The following is a 23,752-nucleotide window of genomic DNA, read 5'->3' as shown; positions in this document are numbered from 1 at the left end:
CGCCGACAAGTAAGACTGGAATAAAGAAGCTTCTCACCATTGTCCCTTTGGCATTTGAAACCTTCAGTTAGTCTCTGTGCATGTTTCAGACAAGCCTTAAAGGAGGACTTTTTATAATGGGAAGAATTGAAGAAAAGCAAAAAATCCCCCAAACAACAAAAACAAAAAACACACTTACAGCCAAAGCAAATCCCTCAGTCCAGTTCCCAATGTGCAGGGAAGGGAGAGAGAGAGAGTGAGAAGACAACATAATGGTGCTTAGGCCTTCACAGGCTTTTGTCATATTAATAAACGGTCACAAATTATAAACTCCACCTTGCAGTCTATAGCACCTTTCGTCTGGGGATCTCAAAACATTGCTTTTAACCTCCCAGCCCCCCAAGAAGTTTCCTATTATACAAAGAAGGAAACTGAGGCATAGAAATTAAGGGCCTGAATTTCAGGGATGCTGTTCATCCCCTGTTCCAAGTGAAGCTCAGTTTTCCCACCATCACCTAGTCAGGGGCATGCTCTCATTTTGAAAATCAGGCTAGAGAAGTCCCGACTCCAAGTCCTCTGTTCTGTCCATTCTACCACTGCAGGATGGAACAACTGACGAACAAAACATACTATAGCAAGAGTAAAGGGTTTTGTTTTTCTTACTAGAACTGCCACTGTGAATTTAAAAAGCAGTAAGGACAATGAGAAAAAAAAACTGTCAGTGGTAAAATAGATTTGTTGTTCAATATAATATTAGAGTGTTTCAGTAATAGTAGCTACAATGAATGGATAAGTGAATAATGATGCTTAACAACATGTTTCGGGCAACTGTAAAGTGCTGTTTATAATTTAGCATTATTTGACATAATATAATAGGTACCATAGCATAAATAATCTCAGTCATAGTTGAATATCTGGTGAACGAACCACTTTGGCCAAATCTGAAATACTTTATTTGATGCCCGCTCAATGTGTCAGAGGCACCTTTTTAGAAAAAACAAATATCAACTAATCAGTAAAGAAAGGGATATGTAGATTTTATGTGAATTTCAGTTTCGGTGCATGCTAGTTTGAAATATGACCCCAAATTATCTTGAATCTTTAATGCCTTTTTTAAAACCTCCACAAATGTTACGTGCATCATTTTTATTGAGTTTCAGTTAAGACTGCCCTTAAAACAACCAAATCCTCTTTTGCAATTGTGCCCACTGACAGTGACAAAACTCAGAAGTTCTCCCAAATCTGAAGTGTCAGTTGAACACAGTGACTTGGTAAAGGTCAGGTTTTAGGTACTGTATGTCAGGGTGGGTTATAATACACAACTGCAAATAGCCCCACAGCACCCAGGAAACATGCAAGCTTTATGTTAATGTGCTTAGAACACTTAACTGGCAATTACATCACATGCAGTACCACCAAGCCCAGTGCTTTGTAAATGTAAGGTGAAGGGCCTTTTGTATAAGGGCACACACAGATAAATCAGCTCTGGCTTGCAAGCACAGCCTGTTGAGCTGTAAATCTAGGTAGGCTGACGGAGCCAAAAGTTCCATCACCTGTAATACAGGAGGACGCCTTAAATCTCTTGTCTAAATGGAATAGTTTAGTGGGGGGAGGAAAGGGACCCAAAGTTTAGAAAAGATTTCCAAACTCTTAGAAAGAGATTGAGGACACTGCTGTCCCTTGGCTGATAAGGTGGAAGCTGGCCTCTCTTCTGGTTAGGTGCTGTGCTTTCTAAAAAATCTTTGATAGCACTGGAATGTAACGTAAGAGGCTATAAGTGGCCGCCATAGGAGATAATATAAACTACAGCCTCAGACACAGAGGCTGGGGAAGGGGAACTGGGACAGGCTTGGAGGATGAGTCATAGCATTTCACTGGACTACTCCAACTGGGTGTCTGAAATATGACCAGAGGAAGCCCGATTCAATTGACTTTGTCTCTTCAGTCCCCATCATACATTGCTCCAAAGCAGCATCCTAATTCACTCCCGTGTAGCATATCTGAGCGCACTTCAAATAAACATTTTGTTTTCCTGGCTTAGTGGATGCAAGAAAAACCTGCTGTAAGATGTGGGGCAAAAGGAGAATGGTTTAATTTAACCAGTAAGAAAGGAAATATTAATTTAAATGATTAAATAGACTAAGTGCTTTAACTGTCTCATGTTGGTTTGCCACACTTCATTTAAATAAAGTAAAATATTAATTTATGTCCAACACTGTCATAATCAGGAGTGCTGACCAGCACCTGGGGACTAAAGGGTTAGCTATGTCTCCTGTCCCTAGCCAGGAGCCAACAGCAATGCAGATTTCAAACTGGGACAAAGGAATTTTTATCTTTTCCCTCCTTTGTCTGAGTCAGAGCGTTTTCTTCCAAGACTGAAGGAGATGGGAGGCCCGTGTCTCTCTCTGAGAAAAGACTGCTTACAATGTGTAAGTAGGGCAAAGTTTAGACAGTCCATCAGGTTTTATTGTTTTCCTGATTTGGGAATTTAGAACTGATATCTGAGCTTAAGTGTGTGGGTTTTTTCCCCTCTTTTGTAACTAAAATCTTGAACCCAGGGAATTCCCCTGAGTATATCGATTGATGGCCCTTTCCATCTAGCCACTTTATTATGCTTGCAAGTGTAGTTTTGTTTTGATATTAAAGTTTGTTTTCTTTTTCTAATTAACTGGAATTGGTTGATTGTTGTGTCTTGTAACTCAGTGCCTAGTTATAAGGGCAGCGTCCATTACAGTCTGTGAATCCCCTGTCTGTGTTGGATTTTTCCCAACTCCAAGTAAAATGGAGGTTGGGGCAGGGGGAGACTTTTACCTTAGGAAGGAGGTTTCCCAAGTGATCTCTTCCCTGTTTTTTGTGGAAATTACTTGGGTGGCGGCAGTGGATTTCTCCAAAGTTCGGGTATTAGGATTTTGGTGGGAGATTTTTGTACCAAAGCCCATAGAGACCAGGTTTTGGGGTGTTTTTTCAGGCCCCCACTTCTGCATTTGTCATGCCAGAGTGGGGAACAGCCTTGACAAACACAAAAGATTCCTATGTTTTCTTGATTTATGGCAGGGGGGGGGGCTTTTTTGGGTCGGGGCCATTGTAGGGATGTTAAATTGCAATTAATTGACTAACTGAATAGTTGATGCATTTTGCATCGACTATTCGACCAGTCGATAGAGTGCCTCTACTTTTGAAGTGTAGAAACAGCCCTACTGCTGTTTCTACACTTTAAAGGCAAAAGCGCCACATCAAGCCGGGGGTCAGCTGAGGACTCCCCTGCTGATCCTGGGCTCCATGTGGCACTGCCACTTTGAAATGCCATGGGGAGCCCAGCTTCAGACTCCTCGTGGCGTTTCAAAGTGGCAGCGTCGTGTGGAGCCCAGGATCAGCAGGGAACTCCTCCACTGACAGTTGGGATGACCCCAGGCTGCATGTGGCGTTTCAAAGCAGCAGCACTGCCTGGAGCCCTGGGTCAGCAGAGAAGTCCCCAGCTGATCCCAGGCTCCACATGACGCTGGCCCCAGGCTGCATGTGGTGTTTCAAAGTGGGAAGGGGGAGGATGACGCGGCTGGAGTGCCAGCACAGGAGAAGGGTGGGTCTCGAGAAATTTTAGGGTAGGGATCTTTCCCCGGTCTTATGCAGGTTAGCCTACATAATCATAATGGTTACTTCTGGCCTTAAAATCTTTTAAATCTATGCATGATGGGATTAAACTACCAAACAACAAGCAGACTGGTAATCGGGGGAAAGAACTACAGCATAAGCAGTGACATCTGTTAGATTGTGGAAGAGCTTCTCAAGAGAAACACTGGACATGCCATTACTTGAGAGCTCCCTGGATCCCTGCTGCTGGCAATACGAAAATGTTCATGGTGCCAGTCACAAATTGTTCATGTTTAAGCCTGTTTTTAGGCGCACTGGTGCAGATATGCCATGTTTGCTTCCTCCATCAAGATGCTTTGCAGAAAGCAGAGTCCATAGGAGCGAGCCCAGGGAGAGAAAGTACACTCACCTAGTATTTGCACTTCATGAGTAATTCCATAGACATCTATCAGTGCCCAGAGAGGCCCAGGGACCTTAACGCCGCAGTGAAACAATACTGGCTCCTCATCGTTAATACTATAGAAGACTCTCCCATGGCGGTCGACCCAGAAAGCCAGAATATTGTCCCTCAGCGCGAACCTCTCTGGCAAAGCTTTAGCCCAGTAGCCAGGACGAGTCACCAAGTCAGGGCAGGCATACTTTGGTATGTCATCAGAGCTCATGTGCGATGGGTCATGGGTGGTGAAGCCAAAGCGCAGTGCTCCGCTCCACCCATGGTGCACGGACACCAACTTGAGCCGCACCTTCTCATAAAGGTGGATGGGTCGGTGGGTGAAAGTGACGCCGTTGCAGAAGCTGTTCCTCCGGGTGGCCTTGCGGGAGTGGGCATCCAGATGGACATTCTTGCCCTTGGCTTGGGAGTGGAAACGGGGGGGCTCTGCAATGGCAAGGACAGAGCGTCTCTCCTGGCTGCTGTTGGGCAACGGGTAGTGAGGTCTGCTGGACACCGAGCGGGTCTGGTGACTGGTGTCTGCAAAAGGAAACAACAACAGCACCGTTAGGCACATGCAGCCAGAGCAACCTGCCTTCCTTCAGTCTGCTAAATGAGGTGGGATTGGTCCGCCTTGGGCAAGGGACTGGACTGGACGACCTCCTGAGGTCTCTTCCAGCTCTAGGATTCTATGATTCTAGGTGAGCAGTTTCGCACTCGCACTCAAGTGGAGCTCTGCGTGTGGGAAGGGGCCTGCCGTTTCTGGGCTTAAAGTGGTGCACAGCCAGCTGCAACTGTCTACTCTCCACTGATTAGGTGTCCAACTTTCTGTAAACCTTACTTGTGGCAACCTGCCTTGAAGCATATTTGCTTTGTCCTCTTAAAAAGCTTAAAAAAATAACACTCCCCTATTCTTACTAGACGTGTCCTAGTTCATCAAGAAAACAGCAGTACCTCTGGCTGAGTTTCTAACACAGCACCATTAACACATAGCCAGCTCCTCAACTGATCTGCACTGCCTCGAGGAATCATGGGTGTGAGGCACAGAGCTGCTGGAGCAGGTGCACAAAATATTGATTTCCATGCGACATGCACACAATTTCTTAGCAGTGGAGTTGTACTTTTGAAAAAATAAACCAAGGTATTTAGGGATGTTAAAATGCATTTATTTTGGAAAACATAACAGCTGAAAATTTCAGCTGGGGGGGTGGACGAAGGGGGGAGGCAGCTCCTGCCTGCCCCCCCTCTGTGCTGCTGCCTCTGATGCAGAGGTGGGAGGAGGGCAAGTGGCTCCATGGGAGCCGGTGCTCACAGGGAGCCAGCTTAAAAGCCAGCTCCCCGTGAGCAAAGGCTTCCACCGGCCCGCCCCCATCCACATTGCTGCCTCTGATACAGAGGCAGCAGTAGTGGGGTGGAGGAAGAAGTGGGGTGCTGCGTGTAACTGAAGGTTAACCGATGAGCTCAGGCTCATTGGTTAATGGTTGACACGTGTACACTATCACATCCCTATTTAGAATCCAGTGTACCGTGTCTACATCAGCACAGCATTTCTCCATAATGCTAAAAGCTCTGCTTGAAACTTTATATAGCCTCAGATATCATATGTGACTGGCACATAAAGGAGCCAATTTGTCTTTCACAGAATAAGAAAATAAGTACAAGATATTGCATTTATGCCTCATCTCCTCCATTTGAAGATCTCCAAGTGCTTTACAAGCCACCCAGAACCCCAGGTAATAAAGTATCATCCACCACATTTTACAAATAGAGGTCCAGAGTTTATGGGCTTGATACTGTGTCATTTAAGTCCATGGGAACTTTGACATTGATTTCAATGAGAGCCTGCACAGGCCCTAAAAGAAGATTACACAGAGTCTGGGACTGAAATGGGAATAGAACACAAAGTTTGCTTCCAGTCTTGAGCCTTAACTACAAGTTTTTTGCAGCAGAGACACAGCACCTGGTCCATGATGGGGGCTACTAGGTGTTACCCCAAAGCTAATAAAGAAGATGAACTAAAGAAGAAGAACAGAAATGCAAACAACTGGAACATTTGTTCTTCCCATCTCCCACCTCCTTTTCTTGTAAACATAACGAATATGCAATACATCTTTTTAAATATAGAAAATCGAACCAAAAAAAGGAAATGGAAGGGAAAATTTGGTGCCAGCTATCTTAAATATAAAAACCTCCAAGCACGTTAATTTTGGAATTATTATGCCAGATATGACATTTAAAAAATAATTGGGCTTTCCCTCAAGCTGTTTCCTCCCAGTCTAAGCTATGGTTTCTCCACACATCAGGAAGAGTGTCATGGGGACACACTTGCTAACGGCTTCCTTTGTTTTCAAGAGAACATCAGATGATGCTAAAAACTCAATTTGGAAGAGCTGGCAGGAGATCTGCAATCATGACAACTTTTTGCAAGCAAAAATATAATGGGCATTCACATGACAGCCTGGGACTTCCATTCCCTTTTTGAACAAACGTGCTCTACACAACAACAGCATGACAGTCCAGGGAAGCAGTGGGCTCAGATGGCAGAAAAAGGGCAAGAGCAAATATCAGAAAAAGAGGATTACAGCTCAAAGTGGATAATCTGCAGCAGGATCAATTCTGCTCTTGGGGCACAAAGATGCCACTTCCATGAAAAGTGTCCTAAATATTAAGATCAGAGGCCAAAAACCAACAGATAACTGAATGGCCTCTAGCTATTATGTTTCCTTCAGTGAAGTCAGAAGCTGCACTACATAGACAATGCGCCACGCGGAATTTTGTGTAAGGACAGTGGCTCAGTCTCCTGAGTATTTTAACATAAACTCACCAATTAAGAATTTTGTTTCATTCCTCCTTAAAAGCCCAGATACAGAAGACAGCTGCTTCTGGAAATGACCCAACTGTTGTAACCTGGGTGGTGCTCAATGCACACAGTGCCAAATGTTCTGAACAAACTCTTTGCTGCAAAGAGAATGTGATTTTGGTTCTTTCAGCAAGTGAGGGACATAGATTCGAACACGCACAGGCCAGCATCTAGCATGTAAAAATGTAGCTACCAACAATGGTCAGGTGCTGGTAATATCCATTCCTTACTAAGAAGCTGGAACTGGATATTTGGCATCTTCAAAATGTATCTTTGAATAACAGTTCAATCGAAAAATGTTAAATATAGTCAATCATCTATAGTTTCCAAATGACTGAAAATAAAATCTAGGGGAAACACAGTGTACTGCCCTCAATTCAGGTTTACTTTGGTAGGCAATGGGAAGCAGAGCTTTTGTTCGCCCATTTTTTTCTAGACTCACAAAAACTCATAGAGCAATCCTGCAGCACCTTAGAGTAACAAAAATATATAAATGGCATAATGAGCTTATCATGAGCAGAGAAAGTAGGTTTTGCCCATGAAAGCTCATGATACCACACACAAACACATTTTATATATATATATATATATGTTACTCTCTAAGGTGCTGCAGGATTACTCATTTTTAAAGTTACAGACTAACACAACTACCCCTCAGACTTTTAAAAACCCATAGTTGGTTTTTCTAGTGCACCGAAATTGTGAACAAAGGAAACACTAATAGAAACTGAGACCCAAAAGAGCATTTTTATGTGAGTTCCCTGACAGTATTTGTCCATACAAAAGCAGCAACAGAATGAAAGGGGAGTGATAGTTCTGTCAGTGCAAAGGCTGGGAAAGCAATTACAACTCCACCTATTTCAAATGCTTCACTCATTCCAGCCTGCCATAGGCTATGGCTATTTTTTTTAAGTTGTTTTTTTAAAGACAGGAAAGCACATTGTGACCACACAATAGGAAACTTTCCAGAAGGAAATGGATGGATAATTTATTTATAATGCCATTTTCTCCAAACATGAACACCTGTCAGTTACCATTTTGAATAAAACACCATTTACCCTGAGACTGAGCCAGAAGAGGCATTGCTCACACTGTAAAAGTCTGGTTGTAGAGCTCGGTTGTGGTTTTGTTTTTTGCAGGTAGTCAACTAGTGGGATGGTGAGATGGTGGGCAACTAATCACTGTTTGCAATTATGTTATTGTCCTGGGCAGCATCCTCATTGCAGCTTTCACCTTTTCATTCTACAATAAAAGCCTTAGAGTAAATAATAAAGCTTGAACCAGTGCTTACAGCACTAGGCTAGGCCCAGGAAGAAGGAAGTTCAGTTTCCTGAACTACCAGAAAGCTCTCATGTGACCTTGGTCAAGTTGCTTTGTGTCTCTGGGCCTCAGTTCCTCACCTGCAATGTGGGAATAAGAGCATCGCCCCATTTACTGTAAGAATGAATAAAGACTATGAGAGAATGAGGTGCCATATACAAAATAGATTAAATTAAATGTAAGCAAGACACCCACAATCCCAATCTGCCCCCTCTTTCCATTGTAAAGCTTGCCATTTTCTGCCTTTCTTCTCAATGGCACTAATCAACATCACGATGCTTACATCATATCTCTTGAACATGGAAGGATTGACAATATTACAGAGGGCTTCAGGAAACATGGAAATAAACTAAAAGCAAATCAAAGTGAGCTGAAATGAAGAGGAAATAATTTGTAAGTAGACACTTCTCACTGAAAATACACAGCAAGAAATGGCATCTGACTTTACATCAGTATGTCCCTGAACCTGTTCTGCAGAGCTACATAAACTGGGCTAAAGCAAAATTAAACTTCTCTCACAGCCAAGTCAATATGTACTCATACCATATCTAAAACCTCAGCCTATTGTCAAAAGCCTAGTAAATTTCTTAAGTTACATTGACCTTTAGGGAGGTATTATACAATCAAGACATGTTTTGAACTACAAACACACACTGCGGATAGACATGGAGCAATTTCCGTGTATTTCTCATGGCTTTAATCTGAAAAATAAAACCTTTCTAGCTCATTTATGCAGAACATTGGGGATTTCTAGAACGCCACAGCCACACCTTCCCCACGACTCATATTGTTGCACTGTTTATCACAATCTGCCACTGTTCCTTATGCAAGCCAAAGGTGGGGACTGACCTGATGAACTGTAGCTGTGCAGAAGCCCTGAGGCCTGATTCTCCCTTCTCTCAGGCAGATGTACAGCATCTGAAGTAATTCCACTGAAATCGCTAAAGTTAGGGAGAAGCTGGTCCTAGAGATGAAACTTAACCTTAGACTTGTTGCTGGGGCCTAGTAATTGAGAGTAACCAAGGCAATGCCGTAAGGCTGAAGTGGAATGAAATCAGAGGTGCAGTGTAAGGCTCTACTCCTGTATTATTATTATTATTACTATTTGTATTGACCGATTACCTAGAACAGGGGTGGACAAAAGGGCCTTTGCGGGCTGGATCTGGCCCACTAAACGGGTTGATCTGGCCCGTGGAGGCCCTGCCACTCTCCCCACCCCAGGCCAATTGGGGCTGGAGGCAGGGGAAGCGCACAAAGTTTCCTCCGCCCTGCAAGGAGCATATGGCATTTCTAAATGCCATGTGCTCCTGGCAGGGCAGGAGGAGGCTTCACATGCTTTCCTGCTCCCAGGCCAATCAGGCCTAGGAGTAGGGGGAGCACGTGAAGTTTCCTCCGCTCTGGGGGAGCCCGGAAGCATCCTGGCCCCTCCCCTTCCGTTTGAGGCCCCACCCTTTCCAATGTGGCCCGGGGCCACTTCAAACGTTTTTAAAGTGACCCCCAGCAAAAAATTATTGCCCACCCCGACCTAGAGCCTCGGTCATGGACCAGGACCCTCTTCTGCTAGGTGCTACACACTCACAGAGCACAAAGAGGGGCCCTGCCCAGAGAGCAAAGCTGTAGAATCATGCAACCGTGACTATAACTGCAAGACAAGCAGGAAAACAATCAAAAGCTGGTTCTTATTGCTGGCATCATCCCCACAGACACTAGAACACCACATACCACAGGAGTAAAGGCAACGGATGGATTATTAACAAAGACCAGCCTGGTAAGCGGCACTAAAGGGGCTGATAGTTCATTGACACAATGGCGTTTGGTCTTCCCACTGCGCTCACAGAATGAGTACTAAGGATGAATGCAGCAAGGAATCTGTCCATTAATACTTGCTACACAAGGAACATGCTTATCACCACCACTTTATCTCTATGACATAACTTTATCAAACAGGTTTACCAGAAATGTTAGAACTTTTTCTTTGCACAACAAACAGTTAGTCAGATGCTGCTGCAACCCTGTAATAAAGTAACCCTGTAATAAAGTAATAAAGGAACCTTCCAAAGAGCAGGGCACAATATGCTACAGTAGCCAGGTGGCCTCTTATCAGGATTCCACACCAACCACAAAAGACAGGAAGATCGGGACAACACTCACTTCATGGGGCATGTTTAATGCACCACTGGAAATCTAACTAGATTATTGAAACTCTCCTTGTGCCCCATGATTGCTAAATCCTGTCCCGATTCATTTTTGCAGTGCAACAAAAAACCCCAGCAACCCTCCAATGCCATGTACCATAGAAAATGCAACCAGGGAGGACATGAGATGCTGCTGCATGTACACGCATCTTGCAACTTACATTAGGGTGAAATGGAAACTTTTTGTTTATAAATAAGCAGAAATGAAACAAAACATAATAAAATGCAGCAGAACCTCATTTAAATAGTTGTTAAATCACTATTATCTAATCTTTTGAGACCAAGGGATAAAATCTGCATTAACTTTTTTTAATGCATTGCTTCCATGTTCAAAACAAAGGGAATATGGCAGCAGTCTCTATTGGGCTACGTCTACACTGGCATGATTTTGCGCAAATACTTTTAACGCAAGAGTTTTTGTGTTAAAGTATTTGCGCAAGAGAGTGTCTACACAGGCATGTGCCTTTGCACAAGAGATGTGCTTTTGCGCAAAAGCATCTGTGCCAGTGTAGATGCTCTCTTGTACAAGAAAGCTCCGATGGCCATTTTAGCCATCAGGCTTTCTTGCGCAAGAAATTAACGTTGCCAGTCTACACTGGCCTCTTGCACAAGAACAGTTGCGCAAGAGGACTTATCTCTGAGCGGGAGCGTCAGAGTATTTGCGCAAGAGGCAAATTTCCTGATTTCCTACATTACAACGTCAGTGTTCTTGCTCAAGTACTCGCGGCCAGTGTAGACAGGTGGCAAGATTTTGTGCAAAATCTTGCCAATGTAGACACAGCCCAAGAGAGTTAATTTCACATATTTAACATGTAGCTAAGCCAAATTTTTCAACTTCAATTCCCAATGTTAGGCCCCTCAATCTATGTTTGGGGAGCAAAATAAGTGCAAGTTTATTTCTACAGTTGTTACAGCTCCTTAATTATATTAACAACCATTGAGAGTGTTCAGCCGTTTTCAATTAGGTAAAATTGCCTAAACAGCAATTTTGCATTGTAGTTTATGACGAAAAATTACAAAAAAGAAGAAAAGGACAGGAAAAATATTTTAAAAATCACAAGTTCATAGTTAGATGCAAATCGACATATGTCTGTATGGATTCCACATACAATTTCAAAACTTCAGTGTATAAGGATATTGTTAAGTCATTTCGCAAGTGTAAGAACTAGAACTGTAATATAACCTGGTCACTGTATAGCAGAGGGTCATGTGAATGTTTTCTTCATCTTCGATTCATATGAGTTTCCATCATCTGAACTACACGATTTGCTTGAAAGGTCTGCTAGCCATTCCACTGAGATATGGTAAGTTTCCCATTAGTAATCAAAACTACACCAACTACTGAAGGCACTGTTGGTTGGGTTCGGAAACAACCTGTGCAGCTCTTGCAAATAAATATATATTGTGTTCATAATGAAACCCAGAAAATATTAAATGTTTGCTACCGGATGGGGACGGACGGACGGGGACACACACACACACACACACCTCGTCTGGCTATGCCTTCACTACCAAAAAGGTAAATTTTTTTACAATGAGATAACTATCCTAGTGGAGACAATGAACTATTATCTTAATGTAACAAGTCAAGGTAAAGCTTAGATGGGGAATACAGGGTGAACACAACTGACAATATCCAGGCAAAAACTACATGTGCTTTGTCTTCAAAGAGATTTTACATTCAGAGTTAACTCAGATTCTCTCGCTCATTGTAAAATCATACCCCTCTCCTTTTTTTTTTTTTTTTTTTTTTGCAGCAAACACATTTAGGCTATGCCTACACTATCACTTATGTCAGCAAAACCTATGTCACTCAGGAATGTGGAAAAAAAAACCATCCCTGAGTGACGTAAGTTTTGGGGGCATAAGCAGTAGTGTGCATAGAGCTATGTCAGCTGGAGAGTTTCTCCCACTGACATAACTACTGCTGTGTGCTGAGGTGTTCTTTTTAAAAATGTTGATAGGAGTGTTCTCCCCCATTGGTACACAGTGGCTAAACAAGAGACCTTACAGTGGCGCAACTGCACAGGTACAGCTGTACCTGAGGTAAGTTCACTAGTGTAGACATGATCTTATTTCAAGTCAAAGGCCAGTGACAATTTTTTCTTGGTCTTGCAAAAGTACCTACTCCTTGCAAAGAATATGCTCACAGAAGGAATTGCAAAATCACTTCTGTAAAATACAGGTTGTACCTCCCTTAACCAGGACTCTGGTCTGGCAAGACCACAGATGTTCCTGGACCACAGAGCCCAGGTATAGGGAGGTTGAGCCACAGGGCAGGAGGGGCTGGTGACTCATCTGGGAGAGGGGCTGGACGTGGAGGAGCAGGCAGTGCAACAGGAAGTCCTAGGCTCTCCAGCCATGGAGTGCGGGGCGGGGGGTAGGGAGGGAGGCAGGCAGCGGCAGCAGCTCTGGAGCTCCAGCCCTGGAGCACGGGGGCTGCCACCAGCAGCGATGAAGCTCTGGCCGTGGACCTTGGGGGCCAGCCTGGGGAGCCATGGCCAGGCAAGCAGAATCAGGGACGGTATAGAGCTCTAGCCGAGGGCAGCATAGGCCATGTTGGGAGGGACCTTCCCTGGTCCAGCAAATCCCCTTGTTCAGGGCCAGTCAGGACCCAAGGGTGCAGGTTGAGGGAGGTCCAACCTGTACTATTAATTAAGCATATTTCATCCGTTTCACTTGTGACTTGTTATTTTTCCACACCAGTTTAATCTATTGCAGTTGTGTTCTCATGTCATGAACTTGCACACCTCTGGTCCTCTAAACTTAAAACAAATTTCTCTGCAGTGATGAGAAACACAAATGCACAATTCAGCCACATCCATAAAAAACAGTACACACAACAATGGATGCCTTGAAAGGAAAATAACCCCAGGCCCAAATTATCATAGTTAACTGACTGTTCTTTGGTCACAAGACCATCAGCAGCTGAAAGACAGAAGGTGATGAATAAAGAGAGACTATTCCAAGGGTGAAAAACAGCCATAGCAAAGAAGTGGACTAAAGATAATCATATAACTCTCCTGCCATATCACAAGGCATCTAGGACAATGAGTGAACCTCCAAATTCACAGTGTGGAAAGGCGTTTTTCAAAATTCGAGTGCTGGGATGTGTTGTGCAAACGCTTGGAGGGAGGGAGCCTTAAGTCCTTTGTACATGGTGACTCACCTTGTAACATGTGACCCATCACCACAAAGCAGGACAGATTAGCACCAACCAGAAGTGGCTTCTTCATCATCAACATCAGCAGCAGTCTGGGGTGAGCTGTGTAACCTGCTGTTTCATGAAACCTTACCAACTCTTTCCCTTCCCCAGGAACAGAAGGCTGTTATAGGTTTTATTGAATACCATATAAAGCTGGCATTATGCAGTTCCCTTGTACTAATAAAGACCTCCTGATGAGCTCTGCGTTAAAAGGCACAGTGGACCAAACTATTGTCTTGATATCAATGAATGGCTGCACATTCTTAGGGTTATTTTCATTCTCTCAGTTTGAAAATCTAAAAAAAACACCTTCAAACTATTCCAAAAATAATCAGAGCCTTGTATAATTTGGGATAATGTTGATAGGCCTATAATAATTTCTTCATCCTTCAGAGCTTATGTTTTACTATCGCTGTCTTGAATCTCAACACCTCTTTGTCTTCATGCATAAGCAGCAGAACACATTGGATAGTTTCCTTTGCTTTTGTCCCAGTCCCCACAATCAACTCTGAGCTCAAAATGTTTTGCTCCTAACCCCGGCAGATTTTTACTCTTAAATGCAACGACTTCTGTGTTGCCACCTGAAAATTAAATATCATATAAACTCAAAGCATCTGATTTAAGAATTTTCTCATCAGCATTAGGACCAGGAAACACCACTTAATAAAAATTTTGTATTGCTGAGATAACAACAACCAATCAACCAAACAAAAAAACTGTGTTCAGCTGTTAAGGAATAAAGTGTGAGCCAGTGTAGGATTTTGAAATGGGGAGGCTGTATTTCCAAAATAAGGGACAGACTAGGAGGGAAGGCAATCTGGTCACATGAACAGAGCACGGGACTGAGGACCAGAAGAGATGAGTTCTACTCCTGCTTGCTTGACTTCATCTACCCTGGCCTTCTGTTTCCCCTCTCACCTTTAGTCTGTTTTGACCTAAAACTCTTTGGGGCAAGCACTACCACTCACCATGTGTTTCACAGTGCTTAGCACAATGGGCTCCAAAGTGCTATTATAATATAAATAAGCACACACTGAACTCAAGGGGAGTGGATGGAAATAGTCTGGTCAATGAGTATTTTTAGTAGCAATTTCTTGGAATCAGTGAGACAGAGATGGAAAAAAGACAGGGTCTATGTGATAATACCTTCTTGAGTCTCTGTGTGCAAGAGATGAAAGCAGCTGTGTGATAGATGGAAGCCTTGGAAGATGCTCAGTTTGTCATCATCTATCACGTTTTGTTGACACCCATGGTCCATTGGCTCAAGCTATTTCAGAAGGCCATGCTCATGAGATCATGAACTGGAATTCTTTGAAAGATGGTCTGTCTGCATCCTTGCAGGAGGAATAACAGGTAGTTCGATTTAGGGCTTTAATTCGAAATACCGGGTCCCTGCCGCGTGTAGACGCGGGCAGTTAGTCCGGACTTGTAAATTTCAAAAAATGGCGACCAGCCGGGAAGATGCAAATCCCGGGCTTTATTTGCAAATTTGAATGCCTATATTAGCCTCCCTGGTTTGAACTACGGGGCTAGTGTAGTCATACCCTTAGATCTCTAAACTGCAAGACTATCTGTTGTTGTTTAAATTTTTCCAGTTACAGATTAACTCGGCTACCCCTCTGAACCTGTCTTAACAATAGTCAGCCAGCAAATCTTACTATAAATAAATCTGGACAGCAGTGTTTGGACTAGGTGCTCATAAATATGCTGTATATACAAAGCATATTAATTTTCATACAAGTCCAGCACAGCAAGCTATGCATTACCCATGATTGTTAGTTGATGTGATACATGATGACTTCTTTCTATATGTTTTTATTAAACTGCTGTTATTTAAAAAAAAAAAAAGTTCTCACTAATTTAGGGAGAGAGGTTTTGTTTTTTTAAAATCCGTTTTGTTCTCTCTTCCTAAACTTGGAGTCCAAGAGGCAGTTTTTTGTACTATTCAAAGGTTTGAACTGTGAAAAACTGGTATAAATTGCTATTGTTTCTTTTATCATTTCTATGTACCTGTCCCAATGGCTGCTGGGATAGAAGGTAAACAGTCAGAGATAAACACTCAGGACACTGAAAAAATTCTAACCATTAATGCTTAGGTTCTCAGTCAGTAATTTAACTAGATTAAAAAATGTTATAGTTGCAGTGTTTTTCACGTATTTAAATGACTTTCCTCCTTGCAATTCGTAGTCATCCTTTAACTCTGGATTATAAACTTTCCTTCCTTTCTAGAGCACACAACTAAACTGAGTTGATATTGTAAGGTTGTTGGTAGCAATACAGTCAATTGATTGTTTCTGAAAGCAATGCTTTATGTCAGGCTACTCAACATGTGGTCCGTGGCTCGTTTGTATGCGGTCCACGGCGCCTTGAGCTGCTTCCTGGGCTGCCTTGTCGCTGTGGGCTCCAACAGCAGCGCCTCCCAGAGAGCCAAGCTGCACTGCATTGAGCCAGACTGTATGCGCAGGAGCTGCAGGCCTGTGGGGGTGGGGTGGGGTGGGGTGGGGAGGGAGAAGCAAGAGGTGGCAGCAGAACACGCCTGCCACAGCGGCGGCGCTTCCCTGCGAGCCGAGCAGTGCTGCACTGAGCCAGGCCACGTCGGTGTGTGCGCAGGAGCTTCTGGGGGAGGCAAGAGGCAGCGGGGGAGCCGGGCAGCAAGGCACGTGGCAAGGTAGTGGCAGAGCCGGGCAGCGAAAGACGTGGGGAGGATTTTTTGCTCTGCAAAGAGGGTTGGGGAGGGGACACAGCAGCACGTACCTTGAATGGAATTTTCAGAGCCATGTGCCCGGACCATTCACAGGCACTCTGTGCACGGGCCCCAGCACTTGGGAGGGAAAAGTGCATGGTTCCAGTGAGACTCAGGTGCGTTACCCTCCGCCCAGCTAGATTTATGTCCCCGGCTGTGCGGAAGGGAAAGAGCACTGGGTTATAGCAGGGGGCTGAGGTTGCCTGGCTCTCAGGGAGGCATGAGTGCGTTGGAGCAGGGAGGCTGGGTGTGCTGGGTTCTGGGGGAAGAGAGGGGCACAGACTTAGAGCAGATGGCTGGGGGATACCTGGCTCTAGAGGAGGGGTGGGTGCATTGGGTTGGAGCAGGGAACTGGGCATTAAAACATCTGGCTTCTTTCCTTTCCTGTAGGTGGGCAGTGGGTCTGTTGGTTAGATTTGGGGGGTTCCAGTCTCTGCTCTGTGAGGACTGTCAGTAGGGTTGCCTGGTGTCTGGTATTGACCCAGAGAGTCTGGTATTTTCGCCTCCTATCCAGTATTTTCTGATTTTTTTCCCGGTGAGGAGGAGAAAATACCGGGTGCTTAACTGGTTCCGCAGGGGAGCTGTCTGGCCCGGAGCAGGAAGACAAGATGGAGGACAGCTACCGGCAGCCTGATAGGGCCAAAAAGGCATTTCTTAAAGGGGCCATGCTGGGACTCTCGGGGTCCTTCCCCCCCCCCCCCCATAACAACTTTGGTCTCACCCGTTTCCCCCTCCCCCCCCAACAGAATTTTTTACCTGGTGGTTTTTTTGGGGGTTGGGTGGGGGGAATGTTTGGTATTTTGGTTAAACCATCTGGCAACCCTAATTGTGGGAGCTGGTGCTTGGTGGGGCAAGCAGGGGAAAGGAAGGGATTCTGGGAAGCAGGATTCCTGGGTTCCTTTTCTAGCCGTGTCACTTTTCCCTTTGGTGCCTTCAACTTCACATTGATTGTATTTATATTTCAGTAAATATTATATTGGCAGTTTTGGTTTGATTTGTTAAAATTCTGAAGACAAAACAAAAAAGTAGTCTTCTGTTTATATGTGTTTTAGTAGTTAAATTCCTGGGCTGTCATTGCTCATTAAAAGGGCTGTCATATGGGTGGTAATCAGGTAAATATTGCATTTTGTTAATATCAGAAGAACTGACTTAACTGGGGCCTGTTGTGTAGTCTTGCCTTAATCTTTGTATTCATGCCTATCAAGGGAGAGGGATAGCTCAGTGGTTTGAGCATTGGCCTGCTAAGGACAGGGTTGTGAGTTTAATCCTTGGGGAGGCGATTTTGGGGAAAAATTTGTCAGGAATGATACTTGGTCCTGCTGTGAAGGCAGGTGACTGGACTCGATGACCTTTCAAAGGCCCCTTCCAGTTCTAGGAGATAAACAAAAATTAATGGAGATTGCCTAACTACAGGCAGTCCCCGGGTTACGTACAACCTAGGGACTGTAGGTTTGTTCTTAAGGTGAATCTGTATGTAAGTCGGAACTGGCATCCAGATTCAGCCGCTGCTGAAACTGACCAGCGCTGACTACAGGAAGCCCGAGGCAGAGTTGCTCTGCCTCGGGCTTCCTGGAATCAGCCGCTGATCAGTTTTAACAGGCTGAATCTGGACGCCAGTTCTTACATACAGATTCAACTTAAGAACCCCAGGCGTCCCCAAGTCAGCTGCTGCTGAAACTGATCAGCGGCTGATTCCAGGAAGCCCGGGGCAGAGCAACTCTGCCTCGGGCTTCCTGTAGTCAGCGCTGGTCAGTTTCAGCAGCGGCTGACTTGGGGACGCCTGGGGCAGAGCAGCTTGGGTGCTGCTGGGTTGCTCCAGTAGTGCCGCTCCTCGGCGCTACTAGACCAACCCAGCAGCACCCAAGCTGCTCTGCCCCAGGCGTCCTGATTCAGCCACTGCTGAAACTGACCAGCAGTAGTTGAATCAGGACGCCTGGGGCAGAGCAGCTGGGGTGCTGCCGGGTTGGTCCAGTAGCGCCCAGAGTGGCGCTACAGGATCAACCGGCAGCACCCCAGCTGCTGTACCACAGGCGTCCGGAGCAAAGCCGCGGAGCACGGGGGCAGCGGGACAGCCCAGACACGCCGCAGCTGTCCTGCTGCCCGCGTGCTCCGCGGCTTTGCTCCCCGTCTCCCTGGTCTGCTGGTCTCCAACAGACCAGGGAGACGGGGAGCAAAGCGGAGCAAAGCTGCGGAGCACGCCGGGAGCGGGACAGCCGCGGTGCGTCTGGGCTGTCCGCTGCCCACGTGCTCCGTGGCTTTGCTCCGCTTTGCTCCCTGTCTCCCTGGTCTGTTGGTCTCCAGCAGACCAGGGAGACGGGGAGCAAAGCCGCGGAACACGCCGGCAGCGGGACAAGCGCGGCACGTCTGGGCTGTCCGCTGCCTGCGTGCTCCGTGGCTTTGCTCTGCTTTGCTCCCTGTCTCCCTGGTCTGTTCGTCTCCAGCAGACCAGGGAGACGGGGAGCAAAGCCGCGGAGCACGCAGGCAGCGGACAGCCCAGACGTGCCGCGGCTGTCCCGCTGCCGGCGTCCTCAGAGGCTTTGCTTCCCGTCTCCCTGGTCTGCTGGTCTCCAGCAGACCAGGGAGACGGGCAGCAAACCCCATTCGTAACTGCGGATCCGACATAAGTCGGATCCGCGTAACTCGGGGACTGCCTGTATTTGCATAAATATTTGCATGTATATGCAACCACACTTAAGTTGCGGCCCTTGGCATGCACTGTGGGGCTTCCAAAGTTGAGTAACCCTGCTTTATGTTTTGACTTGTTTAAAAAAATAAAAATTGCAGTGCAGCATTTGGTATGAATGAGCAAATAGTTACGCTCATTTTGCAAATACAGTTGACTTCCGATAATCCGGAACCTTTGGGAACTAGGTGGTGCCAGATTATTGGATATGCTGGACTATCAGGAGGTACTAAAAGCTGGGTATATAAATACTGTATACGTTATATACTGTATATAAAGTGTTCTTAACCCTTTTTGTTGTACATACTGTATACAGTATACTGTGACGTTTTAGTTTTTTAACCCTTTTTTACCCTTTTCGCTCGGTTCAGCTGCTGCCGCTGTTGCCTTGTAACTCATTTTTTGCCGAAGCTCACTCACTAGGCTCTTGCCATTTTGATGCCAGACTATCAGGAGTACCGTACAATTGGATGCCGGACTATTGGAGTTTTACAGTAGTTAGAATACAGGTAGGATGACATAATTCTAATGAACTTGTTAACATTTAAATAGTCTTGCCCTTTTGCCTTAGAGTAACCACCATTACTCCCTACTGGAGGGAGTCTTGTTTTCTAGCAAAGCACCTTTGTACTTACTTATACTTTGTAATAAGTTGTGAACACTGGACACTCATAAGCAGGGCTCAACAAATAATACAATAAACTCGCCCGTGGTGAGTAGATTGCACCAGGAAGAGCCAGGTTCGGGCAATCTGCGCATGCGCAGATTGCCAGACAGCGCGGCTGGTGAGCGGGGCTCGCCGCGGTTCGGCGAGTCCTGGTCATAAGTAGTGTTCATGTCATTCCAATGTTAATGGGTTTCCATGCAACTGGAGAGTGAAGTGCATTTCTTTTTAATATCCTCACAGCAGCAGTTTTAATTCTGTTCAATCATTTAGAGGAAGGGGCCATGGAAAGTGTGCTGTCGTTTGCACACCATTCCAATGAGTCTACTGGTACTTAACTTCCAGCACAGACAGGAATAGGAACAGGGAAAGAATTTTGTTGTCCATTGGACACAGGAAATCCAACCCATCCCCTACAGACACAAACTGTCACTTCACTGCACCAGAAGAATAGCTAGCAAATCAAAGACTTTAAAAATTAGAGCTATAACTCAGCATAGTTTGCATTTCTATTGTTTTATGGAAACTCTATAAAACTCAGTGCCTGTGATGAATTCATATTGCTATACAGTTTCTCTTAATTCCTTTTTCACCCCCAAAAAGCATATTTGGACAAAGCCCAATGTTTGAAGCAAAATGCAGGACAATGTAGCACTTTAAAGACTAACAAGATGGTTTATTAGATGATGAGCTTTCGTGGGCCAGACCCACTTCCTCAGATCAATAGCTCATCATCTAATAAACCATCTTGTTAGTCTTTAAAGTGCTACATTGTCCTGCATTTTGCTTCAGCTACCCCAGACTAACACGGCTACATTTCTATCACTATTCCCAATGTTTGAGACACACTCAGGAGCCACACTACCAAATCTCTGCATGGATTTGTGCATGCCCCATATCAGTGGTTACCAACCTTTCTTATAACGCAGACTGCCAAACCCATTCACAAACTTTTACAAATAAAGAAAATGCAAATATGCTATTAAAATGTTACCTGTCTGCCAAAAGCCCTGGCCACCAGAGCTGCTGCAAACAGCAGGCTTCAGCTCCAGCAGCCATCATGGCCCGGCAGCCAGCAGTTCACAGACCAACAGTTGCGAACCGCTGCCCCATATGATTTTATGGTTGCACTGTACTATGTTTGTCTAATTTGAGTTATAAGATCCATGAGATAAGAGCAGCCCTGTCTTCATTATATCATGTGCCTCTGCACGCTGCAGAAAGCAACAGTGCTTTCAATATTAGCTGCTAAACTGGGGAGAAATTGAGATTGATTTGTGAAGGTAGAAAAGTTGCAAATGCAAAGCAAGAACAGCATTCGACTCCAACCTGACATTACAAAAGCTGAACGGCATGCTGAACATCCATTTGCGCTTTAAACTCTTCCAAGAAAGTGCTACATCGAATGGAACAACCCTACTATTTGTCTTTGCCATTATTTTAAATTTGCTGCAGAAACGTCACCATTCATGGTAGTTCTAACTTCTTTCTACTAATTACAACTGTTTTGTAGTCAGAGACCATGAAAGAATTCCATGCTATTTTTTTTAAAAAAGCCACTGCTCTATTTCAGTCCAAACAACTGAGATGGGTAACCAGATAAGCATCATATTGCACAATGTAAGACTTTTGATATGTCTTTAGAGAGCCACAAAACCCACAGCAGAAGGGGAAATTAGGCCTCTAGGAAGACTGTTCCTTCCAAAGGCATGGCTCCCAACATGGTATAGGATTTAAAAACTTACTCCTTTTATATTCACACACAGTTTAAACAGTGCTCTGGCAAAGATAGGGGAAAATGCTTTGTGAGGAACACACAGTGAAGGAAGCTAAATAAAGCTGCGGCCAGGTCTTCAATCATCTTATTCTTTATGTATACAACGGCTGCAATCTTACTACATTTTTCAGAAACAATATGCAAGGAATCCGGGGGATGGGGGTAGCGGGAATGAAGAGAGATGAATAACTGTTCATACTTAAATCAACAGGGAAAAATGCAGCTTTCCCACTTGCCGGGTTACCTCATAGTTTTCTAGAGGGATCTTTTGCTGTAAAAAATTTAAGGATAAAGGGATTTTGGAGGTGGGGAATACAAACGAATTATGAACAGCTGCAGTGCAACGTATTCAGAACTGTCAGCCTACACGTGCTAGAAGAGCATGGGAAGATCAATGAAGGCAACTACTTTGTGTAGATATACTAGCACAGGCCTGAGGCAGAGATGGGCCAGGCACATAAACTACATCAGCAGTGCACTTTCCTTTGAAATGTACTGTGCTGTCAGTGGGCCAGAAAAGGGTTGGACAGCAGTGAAAAGCTACGTAACTAAATCCATACACTGTTTGGAAAAATGTGTTCGTTATGATCTGTGACCAGGACCCCATGGGTTTAAACAGGCCAGCAACAGAACCAGTCCAGCTCCTGCTCCTTCATTTTCAGCCAAAATAACCATGTCTCTTGTGCCTTGCGGGCAGTGTTTCTTAAATGTTTTAAGTCTGAGGAACACCAAACAATTTCTTTTACGGGGAACACCGAGGATTTTTTTGTCGAGCCCAAAAAAACCCACCACACCAGACCTGGGAGTCGAAATGCGCCATGATCCGCCCCCAGAAAGACTGCCCTAATAACAGTCTGGATAATAGTAAACAAATGCTAAATAAGGTCATGTGTCTGGCCAGGAGAGAGGGTAGAGGAGGGTCTCTGCGCAGAGTGTCTGGCCAGGAGGGAAGGTGCAGGAGAGGATGTGGGGCAGGGTGTCAGAACAAACTGGGAATGCGGGGTCTTGGCAGGGGGAAGAGGGGGGGGTTGGGTGCAGGGTCTGGGCATGAGGGGGGATGCTTACCTGGCTTGGCACCCTGCTGCAGCAGGGAAAGCCTCCAGGGAGCATGCTCTTGTTCTGAGGGGGAGGGGCAGTCAGTTGTCCATCCTCCCGCCCATTCAGCAGGTAACCCAGTGCAGCTACAGCCCCAGGCCAGGCTTCCTGCTGGCAGGGCTGGAGTGGGGTGGAGGGGAGAGTAGATACCCCGACCGTCCCCACCAGATTAAATTCTGCCACTTCCCCAGCAGGCTGGGAGGGGTGCAGAAGAGAGAGCAGCAGTGCATGGGGGGAGAGCAGAGCCCAAGCGTGCCCCGAGGGGGAGGACAGCAGAGCCCAAGTGTGCCACAGGTGGGGGGGGGGGGCAAAGCCTGAGCTGGGTTCCCCACAGGTGGCAGTTTTAAAACGCCACGGTCCGGGAGCGGCTCCTCAGCTCGTCACCCCTCCCAGCAGCAGCAGCCACTGTAAAAGCTGCTGCCTGCACACGTGGAGGAGGCGGCGGCTGCACAGCACCGGAGGCCCTGTGGGACAGCGGCTGTCCTGCAGTCTGGATGGGGGTAGAGGAGCGGAGAGGGGACAGCTGCAGCGGGAGCTGTCTACAGGCTCTGCTGGGGGCTGGGGAGAATTTTTTTGTTCTCTCCGCGGCACACCTCTGACTGCCTCATGGCACACTGGTGTGCCGCGGAACACAGTTTAAGAAACACTGGTCTAGGCAAATGAAAAGGTTTATTTACTTACTGTTATGGAAGGAAGTGCTTAATGGGGCCAAATTGGTGAGTAAAGGGAAGCTTTCTGGAGGCTGCAAGGTTAGCGCTGGTTTAAAGTTTTTTTTAATCTGTCTCAAAAGTGCATTAGATGGCTCCTTTGTTTTTGTATGAATAGAAATTCAAAGTAACAAATACTTTGTAGGAAGAGGAGAGGAGGGAAACCTACTATTTAAAACTTAAAAACAGAATCTTTGTTGTTAGCAAAACACAAGTATGGATACAATTTCAGGCACAAATAATGCATTCCTTGAAGAAAGCCATCTGCTGTAAGCATGGGTAAAAATTGAACTTCTCTAATTCGTCACCCTCAGGACCTGATCAGTGCCACACCAGAGAATTTGACAAACCATGGGAGGTCAATATTGTCTAGCAGCATTACCAACACTTCCTCTGTTTATTGGGCTGTTAGAAGACATTTAGGGGTAAATTACAGGCAGTCCTTGAGTTACGCGGATCCGACTTATGTCGGATCTGCAGTTACGAACGGGGATTTTCTCGCCCCG

The 23,752-nt window shown here is 45.3% G+C and overlaps 1 protein-coding gene and 1 long non-coding RNA gene across 5 annotated transcripts in view; one reads left to right on the top strand and one right to left on the bottom strand.

Annotated features, from left to right (window-relative positions):
• NEURL1B (neuralized E3 ubiquitin protein ligase 1B) overlaps nt 1–23,752 on the bottom strand; it is a 255,494-nt gene that overhangs the window by 11,902 nt on the left and 219,840 nt on the right. For all 3 annotated transcript variants that reach the window (XM_075900258.2, XM_075900260.2, XM_075900259.2), the window contains one exon: nt 3,977–4,537. In XM_075900258.2, the coding sequence (XP_075756373.2) occupies nt 3,977–4,537 (561 nt within the window). The remainder of the gene's footprint in view (nt 1–3,976; nt 4,538–23,752) is intronic.
• The window catches only part of LOC149523513 (uncharacterized), a 45,283-nt gene continuing 37,637 nt past the window's right edge, over nt 16,107–23,752 (top strand). Inside the window, exons 1-2 of one of the 2 annotated variants that reach the window (XR_016346961.1) lie at nt 16,107–16,245; nt 19,375–19,512. This is a non-coding gene — a long non-coding RNA (uncharacterized LOC149523513). The remainder of the gene's footprint in view (nt 16,246–19,374; nt 19,513–23,752) is intronic. The other variant, XR_016346960.1, reaches the window with a different exon arrangement.

This window comes from Pelodiscus sinensis, chromosome 16 (assembly GCF_052426305.1).
Source record: "Pelodiscus sinensis isolate ZL-2025 chromosome 16, ASM5242630v1, whole genome shotgun sequence".
In the NCBI taxonomy this organism is placed as follows: domain Eukaryota; kingdom Metazoa; phylum Chordata; order Testudines; family Trionychidae; genus Pelodiscus; species Pelodiscus sinensis.
Note: the sequence above shows the minus strand (reverse complement) of the source record. Positions and strands in the feature narration are given on the sequence as shown.